Source organism: Ursus maritimus, unplaced genomic scaffold (assembly GCF_017311325.1).
Source record: "Ursus maritimus isolate PB19 unplaced genomic scaffold, ASM1731132v1 scaffold_6, whole genome shotgun sequence".
Classification (NCBI taxonomy): domain Eukaryota; kingdom Metazoa; phylum Chordata; class Mammalia; order Carnivora; family Ursidae; genus Ursus; species Ursus maritimus.
In genome coordinates this window covers 76465497-76489925 of record NW_024426774.1, presented here as the reverse complement: position 1 = coordinate 76489925, position 24429 = coordinate 76465497, and the positions used below count along the sequence as shown (strand labels likewise).

General features: G+C 41.1%; 1 protein-coding gene across 5 annotated transcripts in view; it reads left to right on the top strand.

Moving 5' to 3' along the window:
• The window catches only part of AFF3 (AF4/FMR2 family member 3), a 551602-nt gene that overhangs the window by 332716 nt on the left and 194457 nt on the right, over positions 1-24429 (top strand). For all 5 annotated transcript variants that reach the window (XM_040623579.1, XM_040623576.1, XM_040623578.1 and 2 more), the window contains one exon: positions 23206-23286. In XM_040623579.1, coding sequence (XP_040479513.1) covers positions 23206-23286 — 81 coding nt within the window. The remainder of the gene's footprint in view (positions 1-23205; positions 23287-24429) is intronic.

The following is a 24429-nucleotide window of genomic DNA, read 5'->3' as shown; positions in this document are numbered from 1 at the left end:
AGGAAGGGGAAGTGTGCCCAGGCAGTGAGGACACAGGAAAGCCCAGCAGGGGACAGGAGCCCAGTGATCGCTCTGGCTGTGGTACTTCGGACTCTGCTCTGCGTTTGGCTCTCAGCTCTCCAACAAACCCACTGAAACCTGTCCTTATGACTCAGTCAGACCTGCAGGGGCTGGGCCATACAGACATGCAAGCTGCCCATTTGAACTGGCAGTGCCGGAACTCTTTTTTTTTTTTTTAATTTTAATTATTTTATTATTATTATGCTATGTTAGTCACCATAGAGTACATCATTAGTTCTTGATGTAATGTTCCATGATTCATTGTTTATGCATAACACCCAGAGCTCCATGAAATACGTGCCCTCCTTAATACCCTTTACCTGGCTAGCCCATACCCCACCCTTCTCCCCTCTGAAACCCTCAGTTTGTTTCCCAGAGTCCATAGTCTCTCGTGGTTCGGAACTCATTTTTCCAGGTTTGGGTTTTCATTTTTGTTTTAAAAGAACCCCCGGGGGCCTGCGTTGTTAATGCTGTGCTGGCTGAGCCTGAGCTCCCGGGGCCACATCGGGCAGGTCTCTCCCTACAGTTGTGACTCCTCTGTGCAGCCACAGGGACCTGTTGAAGGTGGCTGACTTGTCCGTGTGCGTGAAGAAAGGAACAGAGCAGACAGCCTGCCAGATGCTGGAGGTGTCAGGCTAGCAATGCCTATCTGAGGTCATGTAAGAGTTCTGAAGGAGGAGCCTTGTCCTTTAATAGAGAAGCTTACAAGGCCAGGCAGTGGGGCTGCCTAACCCAGCCTGGCAAAGCAGAGGCACAGGTGTCCAGTGCAGTGTCTTCCCTCCGTGAGGAAAAGCTGGCAGACCACTCCCCCGTGACTCAGCACTCCAGCCCAGGACGCAGTGTGGCCAGCCTGCGGCCACCCACAGTCCAGGGGCAGACTGCACCAAACAGCCAGGCCTCGCAGTTGCACCCCGCACTGTCTGTTGTCAGCTCGTTTAAGGCCCATAGAGAAGAGACTCAGGCGTCAGACGTGAAGCCAGGTAGGGCCGAGACAATGTTCTTGGAGGAATGGAAGGCTTTCTCTGTGCAGAAAGAACGGACAGCTCTTGGGGCCCTTTCCTAAGACATTCCTAGGAAGGAAGCAGGTGAATGAGAGGACCCGTGAGCTGTGTAGGAACTTAGCCTGGGGCCTCACATGCATGAGGCTCTCCTCACGCTCGGCTCTCCTCACATAAATGTTAGTGTAAAAACAGAGGCACCAAAGCTGCAACTTACTTGAAAGCCTGATGGTGGCAGAAAATCACAGGCCCCTTCCTCTAGGCCAAAGGTGACTTTATGCCCAGACTCCCCCTTACCATCACACACCCCCTCACCAACAGTCTCTATCTGAAAGCACCGAGCCCCCTGCAGTTAGCTATGCTTACAAAGTTGTAATGGTGGAAAGCAAATTTCCCCTGAACAGTCGAATGCTCCATGTTTCAGAGAATGAATGGTAAAACGGGGCCTGTGTCCCCTCTGGCAGCATTCACCGTGGAACCCGAATCCCCCCCACCCTTCTGCTCCACAGCTGTGTCCAGGGCTTGGTCAGTCACAGAAGACATCTGTTGAGGGCAGTGGGAGCCCCGTCAGCAGCCACAGTCCCACCCCCACCGGCGGGAGGCACAGAGACAGGGTGGCTCAGAGGCGGGTGGAGGCGTTGCTCCTTCTCTTCCTGGCTCCGTGACCCTGGGCAAGTTCTTAACCTCTCAAATTCTCAGTTTCCTCATCTTTCACACAGCGCTTACCTCACGGCTCTGAGGATGACGTGAGATAAATGTAGAGCAAGTGCTTGGTGAGGCACGTGGCGCGCGGTGACCATTCAGTACACGGTGCCTCTGAAAATCTGTGAGTACCAGTGCTCTGCTCAGCGGTGGCCCAGGGAGCCGAGCTTGCTAATCTCACTCTTGAGTTGGGATTTTTAGTTGTGATCACAATTGTAGTTAAAGGTGACTCAGTGATCGCACTAGCCATTCCCCATACCGTGTTCACTCTCCATACGTGAATTCAGACACTTTCTCTCTTCCTCCCAGCCCAGCACTTCCTCTGCTTTAAAGTCTTCTATAAGGTGAGAGCAAGAGTTCTTTTTTTTTACATTGAATTCATATTTTATTTTTTTACTTTCTTTTTTTTTATTTATTATGATATGTTAGTGACCATACAGTATATCATTAGTTTTTGATGTAGTGTTCCATGATTCATTGTTTGCGTATAACACCTAGTGCTCCATGCAATACGTGCCCTCCTTACTACCCATCACCAGGAGAGCAAGAGTTCTTTAAGCAAGGCTGCTCTGCTCCTTTGGGGGCTTCTTATGCTTTTTTAGAATTATTTGGTCATAGATTCTGAATGTCTCTGAAGTCCTATAGCCCCTCTGATCTAAAATACATAAGGTTGCAGTAAATTACATGCCATTTTGTGAATCTCAGTAACTGGTGTGTGTTCACCGGGCCTCCAAATGTTAATGTGAGTCTTCTTAGGGGAAGAACGGCAGTTTACACGCCTTCTGTATGGCCAGAAGCCAGGCAAGGACCATAGTAAGCCTCTAAATGCAGCTGAATCAATCAGGCAGGTTGGGATCATTCTTGTTTGTTGAACTCAAGTACAGACTGACCAGGTCCACTCCTATCTGCAGTAGTAACTGGAGAACTCAGGAGAGCACTGGGAGCTCGCTCTGTCCTGGCGGTGCCCAGGGCAGGGTGGGGCTGGGCGGAGATCTAGGAGCTGGCCAGGGATCTAGTTGCTGGGGCTGGGACACGTCTGAGCCTAGGCACGGAGCGCTCCTAAAACTGCCTTTGAAGAAACCTGCTTTAAGGTCAAAAGTTGGCCCTTCAGACTTTGTACTCTCTCAAAGCAGTTCCTGACTCCGATGCTAAAACATCTGATTTTTCCTGAGCCTGTCACCTCCTCATTCCTAGCCTATTGTAATTCTATTTCTCAACTGTTTTAAAAAGCTTTTTCTTCCTAGAAGGCTTCCTTGTCCTCCACTGTCCCCCATCCAAACTGTCTGGTGCAGGATTGCCAAGTTGCTCTCCCCAAAACAGCACCTGGCAGCTCTGACCCTCCCTGTTCAAACCCTCATAACCTGCCACCACCAACCCACCCTCCATGGCACAATCTGGCATTCAAAGACCAAGGGAGACCGTGCTCATTACTCTCCTCAGCTCTCCACTTGAGCCCCGCCCACTTCCACGCGTCCCTTTATCCCTGCTCAAATACCCCATCAGCCTATTCCAGGTCTCACCTTCTGTTACTGGCTTGCTGACTGCTCATCTCCTTCATGGAGCCCTGAACACGCCAGCTCACCATGAGTGCTGCTCCCTTCCTGGATTCCAAGCAGCACTGCCCATCCTACATTTGGAGCTTGCCACATAAGCCCAGGGACTGTATTGTTTCTGTGTACGTGTGTTTGTAGATGTCAGCCGCAGTGTAAGCTCCCTTAAAGCAGAGCCCATGGTTCCCACTTACCATGCCCCTTGCCACGCTCAGCCCAGTGCCCTGCACCAGCCAGCTCTCCCCTGACTTCTGTAGACAGTGACCATGACACTTCCGGTGCTCTGGTGTCTACCTTAGGTGAGCTGCTTTTAGAGGCCTCAGATCTGAACCCTCTCATTTTGGCTGGAGTCTACCACTGAGCCCCAGACAAAGCTATCTGTTGTGCAGACAGGAGTAATAAAAGATGATTTTAGCAGTTGTACCAACACCCCTTCATCTGAGAGCCTGCAGCCCACTGCAGGAATGGTGGAAAAAAGGGTGCTTCCTTGTGCCAGTTCCCTCTCCATTGTAATTAGGAAGCTGGCTTGTTAGAAATATAGTTTCACAGGTGCAGGATTCATCCTCGACAGGTGATTATGTTTTGATTTTTATCATCACTTATAAAACAGAATGGGGAAAGAGATTTCAGACCATAAAGCATATTCCACTGCAAATGAGATATTAGTGTTAAAAATTCACCAATGTTGCTAAATATTTACCCAATACAGGATTTCTACCTTCTGCCAACCTGAAGCATTCTCTTGGCAAATGTGCTTCATGGAACTTTGGAAGTCTTTCTGCGTTACTAGTCTAACTACATAAATACAACCATCTGTCTGTACTAGGTAAACAGACTGACCTCTGTTCTTTTTTTTTTTTAACCTTTGTTTTAATTTCTTGAAAGTTGTCCAAAATAATCCTGACTCTGCTGCTGGTTCTTTGTTTGGAGCCAAAAAGATACAATTATAAAGAACTCCAGAAACATCTAGTACATTCCTTTTTTCTCCGTGTAATTTGAAACCCCTCTGAGAATTGTAATTTAAAAGTTCCCCACACTTTCCTTCTTCCCGAGAGGTAGCCATGCCTTTTTGTGTGTTTCCTACTGTTGTGTTTATTGTTCTACTCTAGAAACGTGAAATTTTTAAAGCGTCAAATTTCTTTTAAAGTTCCTATTTGCACAGAACCAACCTACAACCATTAATAAGATTAGGTTAGTGGGTATTGATTTAGTTCCTACTATGTACTTAGTGTCTAGATTCATCTTTAAAAGACATATTCATATGTGGGGTATCTTTAATGCATTCAAAGGCATCAGTCACTGTCCTTCAAAAAGTCATTTTGGGAAGTTAAATACTCCTTCTAATGATGTCATCTCTCAGACATTCTTAGAACTACTTTGTTCTTGAGAGCAAGGAGGATGAACAGGGAGGAACCAACATCCTTGCTTGGGTTTTGATCCAGAACAGCTCTCCTGAGTTAGTTAGTTGTGAACTGATATGGCATGGAAGGGTAGGGATGTGGACAGGGAAGTGAGGGCAGATGGGAGAATACCAGCAAAGGCCTGCAGGTAAGATGTACAGGGCCTCCTTACTGTGAGCGGCCAGGGGAATCCAGCTTGCCTAATTGAACACTCCTAGAAGGAACATGCTGGACATGTCACAGTCAGGCAGGGCCTGAGACAAGACTGAGAAATGGGACCTGTTCTAATGGGCAGTCAGGGACCCTCTCAGTTGAGCAGACTCTTAGGGAGGCAGGTGGCCTGATAGAAAAGGTGTTTAGGGAATATTAATGTGGCGTCAGGATTAATGACCTTTCCCCTAGCTGCAGTTGCCCTAACTTCCTTGTGCTCAACTACATTTCATGATAGATGGTTCTAGAATTACATGTCAGAGACTTGGACATGAAGTTCCCCAGGGCAGGGAAGCAATTTGAGAATTAGAGGATGATTAACTCTGAAGTAAAAATGGTGCTTGGCTCACGCACATGCCTTGACGCTGATCAAAATAAATTGTTTTTTAAAAAATTGTCACCACATCTTCCTGAAGAGATACAAAAGAAATAACAAGAAGAAGGAAGAGGCAAATGCCAGAGAACCTGAGAACATTGAGACCTTGGCTGTGTATTGAAAACAGGTCTCCAGAGTAAATACTTTCCATTTCTATCACTCAGAAGAGCTGAATGTAGTCGGGCAATTTCTGTGTAAACTTCCAGCAAGAATCTTGCTCTGTGTGTACACAGTTGCTCTTGAGGTAGAATGGGGTAGGCTCCATCTGACTCCTTCCTTCCGAAAACTCTTTGATTATTGCATTTCTTCTCATAGTATTCACAGATGAAAAACCAAAGGCCCAGCAAAGTCAAGCACACATCCTGGTCAAGGACAGAGCAAGGTGTCCTGATTCCTAGGATACTTGCTTTCACCTGCCCACTTCACCTAGTTCTAGTCTCTGCTTTCTCCTTCCCCTTCCCTTTGTTCTTTCTTGTCCCATTTCTAGTCTATTTTTGGTGGAGCAGAGGTAGGAAAAGAGGGGACCAGGGTGGAGTAAGAAACATTAAGAGAACCAATAATGCTAGAATATTGTATAGATTACATTTACACCTAAGAAATACTGCTAATGATGGGACACCTGTGTGGCTCAGTCAGTTAAGCATCTGCCTTTGGCTCAGGTCATGATCGCGGGGTCCTGGGATCGAGCCCAGCTTTGGGCTCCCCACTAAGCGGGGAGTCTGCTTCTCCCTCTTCCTCCCCCTCCCTGCCCCCACTTGTGCTCTTTCTCTCAAGCTCATTCTCTCTTTTTCACTCTCTCTCCCAAATAAATAAATAAAATCTTGAAAAAAAAAAAAAGAAATGCTGTGGACGCTACTTGTTCTACCTCAAGAAGCATATTTATGAAATAATATCAATACACTATCTTATTTCTTCTCACCAAACCCCAGTTAAATGATCTTATCATTACTTTACAAACTGAAGGAAAATTGAAGGATGGCGAAGCCCTAGTTTCACATTCTAGGTGACCACAGAATGACTTGGTGGCCTTGAGCAGATAACTTCTCTGGGCCAAGTGCTCTCATCCCCTCCCCCCACCCCGGTTCCATGGTTCCCTATGGCTCTGGGACCAGCCTCACTGTCTCCTCATTCTGAGTCCGGGGCTTTTTCTCTACCTCTTTACGCAGTGTTGTTCTCTTTGGGGGCTCTGAAGCATAAAGTTTTAAAATACAAATATGCTTTAAACAAGGTAACGTTTTAAAAATGTTAGTTGGGATTTTGCATCTCTAGCAATTTCTCCATGCATCCCACTAGTGCCGACCTTCTTTCTTGTCAGAACCACTCCTGTCATGACACCTGGGCTTAGATCTCCTCACTGGCTGAGTTGCTCCATTATAGGCTTCCATGATCTGGGTGCTTGTTTCCTGTTCCAGGTTCATCTCTCTCTGTGCCAGAGCACTCACTACCACCCAGCCCCACCTTCCATGCTGCCCTCGTCAAGCCAGGTTCCTCACTCACAGGACCGTCAGGGCCACATATATGTGGGTTCCAACCCTCCGTCAGAAACTTGCTACTCCTCTGTGGCTCCTTCCCTAAGTCAAAAGGGTCCTTATCTTCTCAGTACTGCTAGTCTACTCTAATATCGAGCACTCTCTAACTCTCCCTTTTATGACTTTATTAAGGCATAGTTTACATATTAAAAAAAAAAACCATTTCCAGTGTGCAATTCGGTGATTCATAGTAAATTTAGAATTGTGCAACTGTCACCATTATATAGTTTTAGATTTCATCACCCTGGTGAGATCCCTCATACCCATCATATAGCCAACAATCACACACAAACTTAGACACACATGCACCCACTGATTCACACACACCTTCACACATACACACTCACTCGAACATCCATTGGTTCTACTGGAATATTACTATTCTGTTCTATTTAGGGTTTTATTACAACAAATATTTTTTGCAATCAGGCTTCAATATTTAGACAAGTTTGCTGCTGTACAATAAAATTGCCACATATTTTGATGATTATATTGAATACTTTCCAAAGAGAAAATTTGTATTGTTCATCTTTTCTTCTCAAGAGGTGATTTTCCTTCCAAGTTTTCTCATGCATTTTTACTTCAGGAATTCTTCCCATAGAGATGTGATTGGAAAATGTATTTTATGTGACAACCTGACAGATGAGACAGAGCTAATTTCCAGAATACCCAAAGGGATTTTTAAACAACAATATGAAAAATATAAACTCCGATGTCAAAATGGGGAAGGATATAAAAAGGTATTTCAGGACTAGGAAAAGAAGCCAACTAATAAGTATGCCACACTAATAATTAGAGATGCAATTAAAGCAACAGTTCAAGCATTTCTTTTTCCTATAAAATTGTCAGTGAGGTAAGAAATGATTGTTTATTGAGGTATAATTGACATAATATATTTAAAGAGTCCAGCATGATGATGAGATATACATATACATTATGAAAAAATTGCCACCATGGAGTTAATTAACACTTCCATCATCTCACATATTTACCTTTTTTTAAGTTCTATTCTCAACAAATTTCAGTTATATGATACAGTATTTATAGCACATTATTTAGCAACTATACATTTGGATCTCAGACTTCATTTATCTTATAAATAGTGAAAGTTGGTACCCTTTTACCAACCTCTCCCTATTTTCCCCATATCCCAGCCCCAGGCTCTCTGTTTCTATGAATTCAACTTTTTTTTTTTTTTCGTTTCCACCTATAGTAATGCCATATAGTATTTGTCTTTCTCTGTTTGGCATATTTTATTTAGCATAAACTCCTCAAGGTTCATCTATATTGTCATAAAAGGCAAGATTTTTCTCTTTTTTAAGGCTGAATAATATTCCATTGTATATACAAACCACAGTTTCTTTCTCCATTCATCCATCAATGGACACTTAGGTTGTTTCCATTCTTTGGCTATGATGAATAATGCTTCAATGAACATGGGAATACAAATATTTCTTTGAGATAATGATTTTTGTCTCCTTTAGATATATAACCAGATGTGGGATTATTGGATCATGTAGTAGTTATATTTTAATTTCTTGAGGAAGCTCCATACTGTTTTCCTTAGTAACTGTACCAGTTTACATTCCCACCAATGGTGTACAAAAGTTATCTCTTCTCTACATCCTTGCCAGTATTTGTCATCTCTTGTCTTTTTTACAATAGATATCCTCACAGATGTGAGGCGATAGTTCATTGTGTTTTTGACTTTTATTTCTCTGATTAGTAATGTTGCACTGCTTTTCATGTACCTGTTGTCCACCTGTATGTCTTCTTTAGGAAATGTCTATTCAGATATTTGGGTTATTTAGTTTTTTGCTTTTGGGTTGTATGAGTTCCTTGTATATTTTGGATATTGATCAGATATGTGGTTTGCAAGTCTCCTATGCCAGAAGTTGTCTTTTCATTTTGTTGATGTTTCCTTTGCTGTGTAGAAGCTTTAAGTTTGATGGAGTCTCACCTTTTTATTTTTGCTTTTATTGCCTTTGCTTTTTCTGTCAAAACTGAGAGATCACTGCCAAGACCAATGTCAAGGAGCTCACTCACTCCCTGTGTTTTCTTCTAGGAGTTTTATAGTCTTAGGTCTTACATTCTGTTTTAAAGTTTACATCTTTTTATATCGTGCATTATTAACAAGTTGTTGTAGTTATTTTTAATACTTTTCTCTTTTAACCTTTATAGTAGAGTTATAAGTAATTTATATACCACCACTAAAATATTAGAGTTTTCTGAATTTAACTACATATTTACCTTAACCAGTGAGTTTTGTACTTTCATATATTTTTATATTACTAATTAGCATCCCTTCAGCTTGAAGAACTCCCTTTAACATTTCTTGAAAGGCTGGGCTAGTGATGGATGATAGAAGGACCTTGTCAGGTAGAGTATTTTCAGATGGCAGGGTTTTTTTCTCTGTCAGCACTTTGAATATATCATCCCTCTCCCTTCTGACCTGCAAGGTTTCTGCTGAAAAATCTGTTGAAATATTATGGTGTTTCCCTTGTATGTAACAACTTTTCTTGCCGCTTTTAAGATTCTCTCTTTGTCTTTAGCTTTTGACAATTTAATTGTAATGTGTATCAGCATGACTTTCTTTGGATTCATTTTCTTTGGTACTTTCTGGCATTCCTGGATTTGGGTGTCTTGTTTCCTTTTTCAGTTTAGGGAAGTTTATAGTCATTATTTATTTGAATAAGTTTTCTGCCCATTTCTCTCTTTTTCTCTTTCTGGGACCTCCATAATGTTTATTGGTACATGTAACAGTGTCCAAGAAGTCCCTTAAGCTATCTTACTCTTTTTTACCCTTTTTTTAATTTATTTTTGCTCATCTTATTAGATGAATTCCACTGCCCTGTCATCTAGCTCACTGATTTTTTCGTCTTGATTTAGTCTGCTGTTGAATCCCTCTGTTCGATTATCTAATTCAGTTATTACATTCTTCAGCCCTGTGATTTTTTTCATAATTTTTAATATTTTCTGTCTCTTTGTTGAGATTCTCACTTTGTTCATAAATTGATTACCTGACCTCAGTGAGCATTTTTATGAACATTACTCTTCTGTTGGGTAAATCACTTCTCTCTTTCATTAAGATTCATTTCTGGAGATTTATCTTGTTCTTTTGTTTGGAATATATTTCCCTGTTTCTTCATTTCTGAGATGTTCTGTGTTTCTTTCTGCACATTAGTTGAAACAGCCACCTCTCCCTGGCTTGACAGACTGGTCTTGTATACGAGATGAGTCCTGTCAACCAGCCCAGCTCAATCTCCTGGTTACCTCTCAAACATTTGTGATTATCCAAGCTGCCATTTTTGCTCCTAGTGGCTCCTAGTAATTGAGAGTGTGCCAAGACTTCTCAGTGTCCCAAAAGGGAGGATTGTAGTTAGCACTTAGATGCATGTTGATCAGAAGCCAGTCCCTCTGGCAGGGAAATTATATACTCTTACTCCTTCCAGGGAGAAACTGGGAGGTGGGCATTTTTGCCTGCCACCTCTGCACTGTGCCCAGGTGTATAGACACAAATGCTCCTTCATCCTCTAATGACTGCTTCTTTGTTTTCTGTAATCCTGCGGAACTCATCATGCAAGCCCTGTTGGCTGTTGGAGCCAGGTGATTTTGAAGTCCATTCCTCAGGTGGCAGTGTTCAAATTTGGGGTGCTAGATTTGTGATCCAGACTCTCTGCTCCTCAGAGAGAAGCTGGGACTTGGGGGTTCCCTTCAATTGTATGCTGTGATAGGGATGGGATTTATAGCATGACTCTCAGCCTTTTCTACCTGTTTCAGTGTGTATATTTTGTCTGTCACCTGATATGTAGGATTGACTCATCTAGTTCCTGCATTTCTCTCAGAGGAAATTGCTCCATGTGTAGATGTATATTCAGTGTGTTCATGAAAGGAGGGAGATTCAGTAGCCTCCTATGTCACCATCTTTGTCCAGAAGCCATGGCAAATAAGACTTTTAAAAAGAGTATTAATAAAGGTGTTTAGAAACAGGGAGTTTCATACACTGTGATGGGATATGTAAATTAATAGACCATTTTTGGAGAACAATTTGACAATATATTAGCATTTAAAATATTTATGTCATTTGACCTAGAAATTCTATACAAGGAATTTATACTTTGGAAGAAATATATAACCATGAAAAGATTGATGTACAAGGATTTTTGCCAAAGCATTGTTTATAGTCATGAAAAAAAAAAAAGGCAACAAATCAACTCTCCATCACTTGATTAAATAAGCTATGATACTTCCAGGCAGTGGATTGTCTACGTAGCCTTTCACAAGAAGATGTATTTATACGTTGTCTTGGGAAAGAAGAAATGAAAAATGAAAAAGATCAAGTCAGCAAACAGTATGACCTCATTAAAAATATATGTTTAATCCCCATGTTAGTATATGTATATAGAAATTGGATAAGTACCTGGCACTTAAAACTGTTCACTGTGGGCATTATCCATAGGTGTTAGGATCCTGGGTGGCTTTCACTTTCCTGCATTTTGTATTTTTGCAATGTTTAACTTTTTAACAAGAAGCATATATAATTTATGTAAGCAGAAAGATGCAGTGAAGATAATTTTTCAATTAAATTAAAAATTAAAGTGAAGGCATGTGTCCTTAGCCTAACAGAGATTACATGTGCAGTTAAGAACTTCACTGAGTCACAAATAGTAGAGACACAGAGAGGGCAGGGGGTTACCTCAAGTGCCCCCCATGCAGCCCCACCAAAGTCAGAAGGAAGTAGGTACTCCAGACTTGGGATTTCTAGACACCTTTCACTGTTACAGTCTCAAATGTTTCCACAAAAAGCAGCTCACCATCTTAAGAAATGGCCAATTTACCACTGAGTAGTTTTAATGGTTCTTATGGTATATCATATTATATTATGCTAACTTAAACTATGTTGTGGTGTGTTACATAATGCTGTATAAAGTTGTATACACGTTTACCGTCTATCTCACTTTTATCAGAATGTAGCATCCATGAGGACAGGACCATATTTGCAGCTGTGTCTGCAGCACCTAAAACAGTACTTAGCACAAAGCACCTGTGAAATATTGTCGGAAATTGTTAGAAAGTTTATAAAAACCAAACTCTTCCTCATGGCTTTAACCGTGGGACTCTACTTGGGGCTGCTTGTCTCCATATGCCACACGTAATGTTTTTTCCACAAGGTGGTCCCTTGGATATCTGATACAGCAACTAGGCTTCTTTTTTGCCAAACTGCTTGGACACATGAAACCAATGCAGCAACCATGAGAAATATGATTCCTCAACCAGTATCCGTTAAGGCCAGGATGGGCACTGGTGGTTGGGGTGGCTCCATGAGAAATAAAACCAGAAACAAAAACATGGCCACCATGAGGAATATGGATGTTTTGTATTTACACTGTTCACAGTGTATTGCTTGTCTGTCCCATGGGGACTCACAGTTCCACGTCTGTTGTACGCTGTGTTGCATCCCCAGGACATAGTGTTGCATAGTGTTGCACCACATAGCGGATGCTCAAAAATGAGTTCAGTTGGATAGACATCTGGATGCACCAGTAGAAACTGAATTGATTGGTGTAACTAAGTCATAAACTATCCAGCATGATTGCAGAGCCCTTCTCAAGACAGGAAACTATGTCTGGTGTTGTCAGCAAGGATCAAGGAATAGAAACATCTGTCTCAAATTTGTAGATTGTCCATTTGCTTTTGCGTATTCAGAACCTTCCTTCTCACTTTCTCCCCATGGAGATGTCTGCGAGATCATCTTTGCTTCCCCATTTCCTTAAGTTCTTTTCTTTCCCCATTTAAAGACACAGCATCTGAGTTCAGAGTCTTATCTTCCTCAGGCATCATTAATTTGGTGCCTTCCTCTTTTATCTTCATTTCTGTCTTCTCAAGTAATATCTTTTCCCAAGGGGTAAGCTCTTTACCAGGCTCTACTAACCCAGTCTTTTCTATTGCTTTTCTTCTAATAAAAGTAGTTATCCTCCTGTTTTCATTTTGGCCCTAACTTTTCTTTTCTCACAGACCTATGAACTTCTGGGGGGAGACATTTTGATCTTTGGCTTCTCCATTTTAAGGATATTTTAACCTCCTGGTTTAAAAATAAAAAAAAAAAAGATTTCTCGCAGACTCACCAGCTTTCCTTCCTCCTCTGGATTTGGTGTCCGTATCTGGAATACTTCAGTAGACATTTCCTGTCTTCTGTAAAGTCATCCTGCCTTTTACCTTCATCCCTGAGAAGAGGAGACATCCCGGCTAGACTAGGGCAGTGCCACTCAGTGATTTATAAATCACCTCTCAAACTGAGAGGAAATACTTGAGTGAAGTTCACAGAAACCTGTGTGATAGAAGGGAACTTAGCTGGGAAAAGGCTTGAAAAGGAGAAAGACGTGCCCCGTCAGCAAGGTTGCAGTAAGGGCAGCACAGCTGCTGAGACTTGCCTTCCCTCTGGGGAACCAGACATCCTGCTGTACCAGGGACTTTTTATCTCAGCCCCAGTGGCTCTCAGGATCTCTTCTTGGCCAGGCTGCCTGCCTTGCTCTGTGCCCTGCCTCTAGGCCGACTCCCGCCCCCGTGACCCAGTCACTTTCCACCTCTATCTTCACCTTTCCCCATTGGCTCCTTCAGATCATCTTAGAAGAGCTCTCACACCAGAGTACCAGCCTAACTGCCCTAACTGTTGCCCAGGGGTAGTCTGTAGGCATAAAGACAAAGCTTCTAAACTCTTTAGAACCCCAAACCGGCTTTTGGAAAGAGAATGCATTCTGCTTACTAGTAATTGTCCCATTTAAGAAAAATACCAGACGGTGCGACAGCAACCCCCCTCCCCTCTGTGCACATGGTGCCCTAGTGGCAAAGGGAGTGAGGGAAGCAAATTATTGTTTAATAAGCACACTTTCATTATGCCTTCTATTTGACTATGAATAATTAACCAGTTAAATATTAAATAATTAACAGAGAGAAATAGATTAAAAAACAAACTCATAAATGTCTTCTCCTATAGTCATCCCCATCTTCGCAAAGTCCAAGCTAGAAGCTGCCACCACCAGTTATAAAGGTAGCGATGCGGCAGTAATCACCTTCTGTGGAGCACCTCCTTTGTGCCGGACGCTGTGCTCGCTACTTTGTCGCTAACCCTTTTAGTAATCCTGCACAATAGGGTGATGGACACCAATTTACAGATGAGGACATCAATAATCAGAAAAGCAAACTTGCCCAGGGGTCATTCTGCCGGTTCACAGCAGGGCCAAGATGACAGGTGGTTTCTCAGATGCTGACTCCAAACCTGTCCTGTTCCACCATTCCGCTTCTCTGTAATTGAGAGGTGGGTTTTGTCAAATGCACATGTCTGATTATCTATCTGTTAGAAAGGGGTTCGGGAACATGGTAAGAGGAAAACATGGCCAAGAATGTAATTATCACCCTCTTCCCCTTCTGGCTTCCAGAGTCTTCCCCTCTGTCCCAAATAATACCTCTCTACCCTTGGATACATAAGAAAGAGCCGTTTGATTGTTGCAAACCACAGCTAGTTCCGGGATTAATTACAATCTATACGTCTATTAGGAGGGCTTATTTCTGGTGTTTGTGCTATCACAAAAAGATGTTATGTAGATCACAAGTAAGGTGAGAGTGGTATCATTAGTAACAGGACCTTTCTCAGGGGCTGGTCAGGGATTTGGCTCACTTCTTATAAACCTAGACTTAATATAACTTATTCTTAGAAACGATACAGGAAAATACCAGCCCTACATTCAGAATTCGGGAAATCCTCTTAGTGCCCCCAAATGCTTTATTTTTTTAAAGCATCTTTTAAAATTAGCCTAATCAGTGCTTCTCAACAGGAGCACAAGGTTCTGAAGAGCGCAGGAAACTGGCAGATGTCTGTGTGTTGCAGCGGGAACTCAGGGGCGAAGTTGTCACCTGGGTTTAACAAGAGTCATTAAGTTCCTGCAGCTGTACACTCAACATCAAAACCCTCTTCTTTAAATTCTGAGAAACCAAAGTAGATTTTACTACTTTTTTAAAAGATTTTTTATTTATCTGAGAGAGAGAAAGCAAGAGAGAGAGAGACAGTGAACGCATGAGGTGGGGGGGGGGGGGAGCAAAGGGAAAGGGAGCATCAGACTGAGCCCAGAGCTGAGCCCAGAGCCCGACACAGGGCTTGATCCCAGGAAGCTGAGATTGTGAACTGAGCCAAAGGCAGATGCTTAACTGACTGAGCCACCCAGGCGCCCCAGATTTTACTACTTTTAGCATTTTAGCACAATGTTTAGTTCTAGAAACAATCCACAATTAAAGAATAGAAATTATGATATTTTTAAGCCCAGGGGGAAAATAATACTGAAAGCCAGGTGAATCTGAAAATGAATTATAGAAAGGTGTGGTTCTTATTGTTCCAGAAGGCCCCAAGTAAATAGGTAAAACAGAACGCACTTAACACTGAGGGACAAGAGAATAAGACAGATCACATCCATCTTCCTGCCCCAAAAGAAAACTGGAAAACAGCAAAGCAACATCTAGAAAAAGAAATCTTCAGGAAAGTCTAAAATGAAGGGATCTAGCGTGAAATAATTTTTTGGACTAGCAGTTGTATCTTGGCTTCAGTCCTAGCCCTTATCCTTTCATTGGAGAGTTCAGACTTTGCAGGGATGCTGAAGTCAGGGGGATGAGATGGGTCTGTAGTGCACAGGATGGATTTCTTTACAAGCAATCACTCTTTACTTGTGAAGGAAATAAGGAAAGGCCAGACACTACGTGGCCTCAGAGAACTAAAAATCTGACAGCCCGAGGACGAACTGATATGCACAGGCTTCAGGTCCCCCTGGAATTTCCAGTTTGAAGGCTTACTTTTGCGCTTTTCCATCTCCAGTGCTTGCCTTCTTCCCACCATAAGCCCACAGGGTCATATGGTTATCTAATACACGTGTTCTCCTTGTCGTTCTCAGTCTGTGAAAGCGGAATTGAAAACTGTTTCTCGAATTGATTCCATTAATCTTTACCTACCTGGTGCACCCTCCGTTTTATCCATTGATGATTAACCTCATTGAGAGTCGAGGGGTAGCCTTAAGTTAGAAAGTGCTCGCTGAGATTAGTGTTGCAATCTGAGATTCTCCCATCTAGGAGACATGTATGAGACCAGAAAATACATACATGACTCCTGGGAATCCCCTTCTCAGGCCAATTTTAGTTCAAATTGGACATATTCCTGGGTTTTCAGTATAAAGAAACAAGTTTTCCCTATGATTTTTGGTAATGCTGCAATTACACCCTTTTATTGGTTATATGCTTACTTGTAATTTCAGCAGCCTAAGCTGTACTATAAAAAAACAGAAGGTACTTTTCTTTTCCAACAGCCACTGTTTTTCTAAAAGCTTTCCACGAGTAGTGTTTCCATCAAAATAATGATTGTTGTTATTCATGAATACACTATATTTACTATTATTTTGCAAACCCTGGGTCCTTCTACTATGGTAACAAAATGAGGATGTTGTTGAATTTTTGTTGATTTAAGGGGCAACTTCCCCTGTTTGGGGCCCAAATCTGCCCAGCCTTCAAGCCTGACCCTGGAGTCTGTTTCAAGTCCAGGGATGTAGGGCACCTGGGTGGCTCAGTAGGTTAAGCGTCTGCCCTCAGCTCAGATCATGATCTTAGGGTCCTAGGATCGAGCCTCACATTAGGCTTCCTGCTTGGTGGGGAGTGTGCTTCTCTCTATCCCTGTACCCCTCCCCATGATCATGCTCTTTCTCTCTCTCTCAAATAAATAAATTAAATTAAATCTTTAAAAAAATAAAAAATAAATAAAGCCCAAGGATGGACTGGCAATTAGAACGCACTCCCTAGCCCCATGAGGAAAAGAATGAGTGTGCTTCTCCTGGTTTTCTTACTCGAGGGCTGGTGCTCTTGACTCCCAGGTATGGGCCTGCAGGAGTGCTTCCCTTCCCCAGACACAGTGCTCTTGTTAGCTACCACATTTAAAGGATATGCAGTGTAATAAAAATTACACTGTTCTGTTGTTGGCAGCACTTATCTGATAAGAGTGTCATAACATGAATAATATGTGTGAAAGAACTGAAAAGCTGAGGGATTATTCTGATATGGAAACTGAAAACAAAATAATGTTCTCATCTGCAGCAGCCACTGCCACATACAAAAATCGACTTTGGCATTTTATATTTTTATTCCCAAGTGACAGAATTAATCCAATGTTTTATTTTGAGAAGAGTGAGTTTCTGAGCACAAAGAATTCTGGAGTTAGCTGTGGTCATTCGCCAGGCCTGTGGGGATAGACACCCCTTTTTAGCAGACCTTGGAGTTGGCAGCAGATGTTGAGACATTGACGAAAGAGAAAGAAGAAATTCAGTCTCTCCTGATTCTGGCAACCATCGTGTGTATTTGGTAGGACAAGTACAGCTTATTGGTGCCATCGTTTTAAAAGGAGAGAAAAGAGAATCCCAGAGAAGTTAAATGAATTCCTAATATTTTATCCAGTGTGCTAGGCCTCCAGAGATTTACAAGAGAGTTTCAAAGGCACAGTCCCTTCCCTCAAAGAGGTTATAATCTAACAGGGGTTAAAAAATGTTTAGTCTGATAGTGGCAACACGTGAAAGCTAGACTCACAGTCCCGGTAACATGGAAATGTAAAATAAGGGACACAGATCATGTGTAATGGAGAGTGGAGGGTGTGGTGCTTGCTAAGGATCACTCTGGTCGGTGACCTTCAGAAGGAGACAAGGGATGAGAAAGAAGGAAGAGGTAAGGGGCGCCTAAGTGGCTCAGTCGTTAAGCATCCAACTCTTGATTTCTGCTCAGGTCCTGATCTCAGGGTCCTGAGATAGAGCCCTGTGTTGGGCTCACTGCTCAGCAGGGAGTCTGCTTGAGATTCTCTCTCTCCCTCTCCCTCTGCCTCTTGCCCCCACTCGCTCTCTCTCAAATAATTATATCTTTTTAAAAAAAAGAAGGAAGAGGTAAGTGAAGTTGGAATAACACAAAAGGAAAAGCAGAAAGTGTCGGGACAGGAAAACATAGGGCAGGACAAGAAGTAAGCCCATCTGGCAGGAGGAGGGGAGGACCGCATAGAAAAGTAACAGGCAGGAACACTGCACTGTGTCTTGATGGCACCATATGACAGAGCATCTTGAACGCTTGGACCAGAGTCCCTGGAAGCTTTTGAGCAAGTGTGGCATAGGAACTATTTTAAATAAAATACTTCGTTGACAGTGATCGAGATAGATTGTAGTGGGGAGACAGCAGACAGGGAGAGAGACCAGGGAAAAAGTATTCCTCTATTTGTTGATTTTATTTTATTTTCTATTTGTTGATTTTAATAGGAAAACTTAAATGTTCAATATTTTTCTAATTTATTCTATTTGCAAACCAAATATACTTTGCAGATCATTATACTACAATATATACATTTGGAACTCTTAAGGTTTCAGGTTAAAATTCAACTTTTTTTTTTCTCACCTTGAATAACAAAGAGGCACACTGCTTCTTGAATGGTACCCTAAGCCTCTGACCATTTGTTCTAGGACAGGCTGACGCAGGTGATGCCAGAGTAAGTGGGTAGTGACATGGAAGGGAGAGGCTTGCACAAAACGAGCACATGAAAGTCTGATCACCTTGAAGCTCTGGATTCCGGGGACTCAGGGTCAGTCTTGCTGGACAATAGGTGTGAAAATGGACACTGGCCCATGTGTCCCATGGCCTTCTGAAAATCAGTATATAAAGGATAGAGAAAAGTTGGACAGTTAATGAAATGCAGTATTCTATACTGTTATCATTTAACCATCTGTTCCTTCATTTAGCAGAAAAGTGAGTGTATTTACTATAAAGAGACTTGGCATTTGAAGCTTATCTAAGAAATAAGAAGACACCCTGAAATATGTCCCTTGGGTAACTAGACATCTGCTTAGAGAGATGGGACTGATAAGGCTGTGTTAAGACAGATACGTCTGATTCTGAATCCTACCAGTTGGCTAAGGAACTCAAGCTCAAAACTGAAGCCTCTTAGTGTTGAGGAATAGGGTGTGACCTCATTCCTAAGAGACAAGAAATCAAAAAGGAACAAAGACAGGCAGATCAAAGAAGTGGCAAGGGACTTTCGAAGATCAGAAGGTAGCTCCGTAAACTCTGGAGTAATTGGCCTTATTTATATTTTCATCCTGTCTTACCTGTGATCCGGGAAGTGACTACCGAACAGCCAAGGAGGACAAGCAGTGAGGAAGGGCTGGTTGAGGCAAGGGAGGTCAGGAGCATGAGTGGGGGTGGGCAACAGTGGACACAGTGGTATGGGATTGATCACCTGCCAATGGACAGGAAGTTTTTCCTGTGAAGAGAATGACGTGAGATAAACTAAGTGAAATTTTAGCAGTTATGAAAAATTATTTACCTTTGTTTACATTTTAAACTACCAGAAATAAGGTACAAATTAAGCACTTTTTTTTTTAAAACCAAATCTTATCTCACTGTTATTATGTCAAGGCTCCGTTCCCATGAGAAAGCTTAGGGACATTTTTCTCCCGTGTAAAGTACAGATGATATTTAGGGATCATAATAATCGCTTTTAAAAACTTTCTGTTTTAATACTATATAGTTGGTATTAATAATTGCTAGCTTAATTACAGGTTATATTTGCATAATGCTTCATTTTTTTATGAAAACACTTTCCCAGGGCACCTGGGTGGCCCAGTCGGTTAAGCGCCTGCCTTCGGCTCAGGTCATGATCCCAGGGTCGTGGAATCAAGTCCCGCATCAGGGGCCTTGCTCAGCAGGGAGTCTGCTTCTCCCTCTGCCCCTCGCCACTGTTTATGTTCTCTCTTAAAAATAAATAAATAAAATCTTTAAAAAAAACACTTTCCTGTATATTCTCTCATCTCAGTTTCCCAATATCTAAAGCTAAGAGAGAAATTCTTTTTCTCATTTTAGAGATAAGAATTCTGAAACTCATTTTTATATTAATCAGTACTGTCTTTTATCGAATGATTAAACATAAGGGAACCACGCTATGCTCTGTATATGTATTATCTCATTTAATCTTCATGATTAAACTTTGAGATTGTTCACATCTCTATTTCCTCTGGTTCTAAAATACCACAAGCTCAGATTTGATTGATTCCTAGGTCTGTGGTTTTAAATCACTACAGTTTACTGAAGATGTGATTTACCTAAGCTCACTGAGCTAGTAAGTGACAGAAGAGAAGTAGAAATAATCTCTTTGCTCATAAGTTTCCCATCTAACCCTAATGAAGAATTATTATATAATGGATAATCAATCTTAAAAAAATCATTGCACATTGATTTTTAAGGTATACATTTAAATAGTTTGTGTAAAGAATTCTTATGTTTTTGGAAATTCTAAAGATTTAAATGTTTTAAGCAACCCTGTTGTCTTTACCATTCCTTCGTATATTTAGCAGAATTCATCAGGTGGAAAAATCATATGGAAATACTTAACTAGAATTAAAATAAAGTTAGTATGGAATTTTGCATTGAAATATGGGCGTTCAGTTTGATTCAGCGTCTTAATTTTTTTTAATGTTTTTTTATTATATTATGTTAGTCACCATACAGTACATCCCTGGTTTCCGATGTAAAGCTTGATGCTTCATTAGTTGCGTTTAACACCCAGTGCACCATGCAATACGTGCCCTCCTCACTACCCATCACCAGTCTATCCCATTCCCCCACCCCCCTCCCCTCTGAAGCCCTCAGTTTGTTTCTCAGAGTCCATAGTCTCTCATGCTTCATTCCCCCTTCTGATTACCCCCCTTTCTTTATCCCTTTCTTCCGCTACCGATCATCCTAGTTCTTATGTTCCATAGATGAGAGAAACCCTATGATAATTGTCTTTCTCTGCTTGACTTATTTCACTTAGCATTATCTCCTCCAGTGCCGTCCATGTTGCAGCAAATGTTGAGAACTCATTCTTTCTGATAACAGCGTCTTAATTTTGAGTGCATAGTATATAACATACTTCAGTCTATACAAAGATAAGTAGGCAGTATCCCTCTCTGGAGAAATTTTCAGTCCTACTTGACAGGATTATGTTTAATAGATCTGAATGTTATTGAAAGAGATTATTGAGATTCCTAAGTATGATTTCTATTCTACTTTGGGGGAAGGATATGGTTGAGTGCAGACTGAGGTGTATACTCATAAAATGGTAATGCAAAAAAAATCTAACAGTTACTATGAGAGAGAAAAGTAAAGTAAGTGCATTGGAGGAGCATGAGAAGGAAATTGTCATATCATGTTGGAATAGAAGGGGAATCAGCAAAGGCCTCAAGACATAAAGTTTGAGATGAGCCTTAATGAATGGATAGAACCCCCCCCCCAAAAAAAAACATAGGAGAATAGGACATTCACACACAAAGTGTGTAGTGTAAGTGAAAACAGAGAGTGTACTTTTCCTTATACGTAGTGTGTGTGTAGACTAACAAAAAAGACACAAGGCTGAAAACCGGGACCTTGTAGACAGTCTTGAATACTAGGGTGAGGTCTTTGAGAGGAAATGCAGTGGAGTGAAAGACAAATACTGGGCTGGAAGTATGAGATATATGTGCAAATTTCAGAGGGGACATTTATGAATTGAGTGAACTTGGGCAAATAGTTAAGCTCTTTGAGCTTTGACTTCCTCAGCTACAGTATGGGTATAGTAGTAATTAAAGGTTGAGTGTAAATTTAAAAACTGGTATGGAAGTACTCTGAAAACTGTAAAGCACAACAGGAGGCATCATGGCCATGGTCATCATCATATTCTTGTGTATATAATGGTATGTGAAGATTTCGAAGCAGTGAAGCTTTTTGTCTACATCTGTAGTCTAGGAAAATTGAGTTGGCTGGAGTGCAGTGGATGGATTAATAATAACAAAAGAAAGAGAACCAATCTGGAAGATATTAAAGTAATTCAGGTTAAAAGTAATAAAGGTGTGATTAGGATGGTAGAGACATTGCAGAGATGCTGTTCAATTGGGCATTCATTCAAAAATATACTGAGCACCCACTCTTCCTGGACACAAACTTGGCAGTCCTGCTTAACAGCCTCCTCAAAAGAGACAACAGGGGTAGATACAGGGTAGAACAGGCAGATACTTGGGGAGCAGAGGTAAGAGGATATAGAAGGTCACTGGATCTTCCTTTGCTTTCCATTGGCGAGACCTCCCTAACAGCAGAATGGAGAAGGGACATCTCAAATGCCTATGAGCTTAACCCACCTACGGCACAGGTGTGATGGGGAGTCAGCGATGATAGTAGGGTCAGTAAATCCTTCCAGGGTGGGGTTGACCTCTCCCTCTGCTCCCTGTCTGTGTGGGTCTGCACTATCTGAGGTGCTAAAGGAGGAGAGTTACCCTCCCAAAAAAGACACAAGACCACCCTCAAGAAGCTCTTTGACTTGAAAAACCTGACAGAATCCCTTTTCCCCAAGGGAGGTGAGAAAATGTCTTCACCTAAAAAGAACTTCTCACTTTTCTTAAAATGGATCAACTTCTGCTTCTATGCTTACTTAGGTTTGAAAGTGGAAGGAAATTTAAAAAAAATATATAGGGTTCAGAACCTATCTGTAAACTCCCAAGTAAGTCTCCTGGTAATTAGAAATCAATTGATTCAATTTAATTTTACAGTCATTTAGTGAATGCAGGTAACTTCCAGGAGATGGAACTGAAGAAGAAAACTGCAAGTGGCTAAACACCGCTCCCTCTCTCTCTCTCACTGTTTAGTGAAAGTGTATGTCAGAAAGCCTATGACAGATGATTGTGTGTTGACCTAAAGTTGTATTCTTGATACTGTGTTATAAAAATGATAAGACACTTATTTCTCTCTCTCTGTCTCTCTCTCTCTCACTCACTCACTATCTCATATGTGTGATATGTTTTTTCACTTCTCCATGACGGAAATTTTATGAAGACCAAAGTGATGTGTGGGGCTTATTGGAAACTCATCCTAATATTAGTTTCTAATAAAATAAAGAAGTCCGCTCATAATGACCCTAAAGTCAAAAGTACTTTGTACATTCCTTCAGAAACACCCTGTGAAATTTTGTGGGATTGAGTCCAAGAGAAGCAGCCGCCTTTGTACAGCAGTTTCCATAGAACGTTTACTACTAGGTTGTCCCTTTACTCAGGAGCTTAAATGAAGTGAAAATAGGACAGCCTTGCAAATCTTTTTAAGATATAAAGGGAGCATGGGGATAGCCATGGAACCAAGAATTGGTAAAATGAGGAAAAGAAATCATGAAAGCGGACCTCACAATCTTTTTTAAAAAATCCTTTTCATTCTTTATTCATCTCTTCATTCCGATCCCTTCCCAGTGTTATTAAGGCAGGTTTAGATAGCTACTGACTTGAAATACTCCCTGTATTACAATGCGGTTTGTTTTTTCCCACCGTGTAGGAGATGACCTGGCTCCCACCACTTTCTGCTGTCCCAGCACCTGGCAAAGTGGAACCAAGCAAATTTCCATTTCCAAATAAGGTGAGCTCTTGCAACACTCAGGAGCAACATGCTTTACTCACACAAAAAGTTTTAGTGCATAGTGGGTTTTGCCGTGATTGTTCTTCCCTCTGTAAATATTTCTACCAGAGGCATATGGCTGGTTTTCAACAATTTGCAAGCATGTATTTATTCATCAAAGGGAGAAAATTAAGCTTCTACTTTACTACTTTCGGCAAAATGTGATGCATATTATAATTGTCGTTTTATCTAAAAACATTTGTGAAGTTGAAATGCATCATACAATCATCTTATACATTCAGTGTGATTGTCTTTTTTTTCCCCCAAAAGCTGTTATTAAATTAATAATGTATCTTAGAATCAATGTCTTAGAATTGAGGACATGTAGTATATAATTCGTCTTTGGTATTTTTATAAACCTTAAAATATTTTGTAGGACTTTAAAAAACAAATTTCCATTTTCTAAGGACAAGCAAACACTCAACAAATCAGCCACAATATATTTAAATTCCACATGAGTCTAATAGGTTTTATTTTATGTTTTTTAACCATACAACTAATATATAACTACATATTCATAAAGATGAAATTATACAGATAGAAGGAGCAAAATATGAAAGTGTCCAGTACTCTCATCTAGATTTTATTTACCTACCCAGAATTTACTCTCAAGAGTTTGGTGAGTACCATTCCACTCATCTTCCCTGCGCATGATATATGTATATGTTCATATGCAGTTTTTAAAAACTCTTAGATGGCATAGTTCTAAAAGCATTTCTTCTAAGAGTTGACTTTTTTTTTCGGATACAGTGAATACATATTATTGCTAAATATTAACATTGAAACCTTTTAAAGTGAATTATTAATATAACAGTTTATTATAATTATCACAGTGGTAAATTTCATTCTAAGCTGATTTTTATTTCCTTTAACAAAGTGTATTTGGAGATCTTTCCAAGTAAATGTATAGAGATGTTCTTCATTCTTAATTGCAGCAAAATATTTTGTGGTATGAATTTATTGTACTTTATTTAGTCAAGCTCCTTTTGATGGACACTGAAGTTGGTTATGGTTTGTTATCACAAACACTACTATTACAACCAACATTTTTATAAATGCTTCTTTGTATGCCTCTTATTGAATGAAAGTCTCTAGTATAAACAC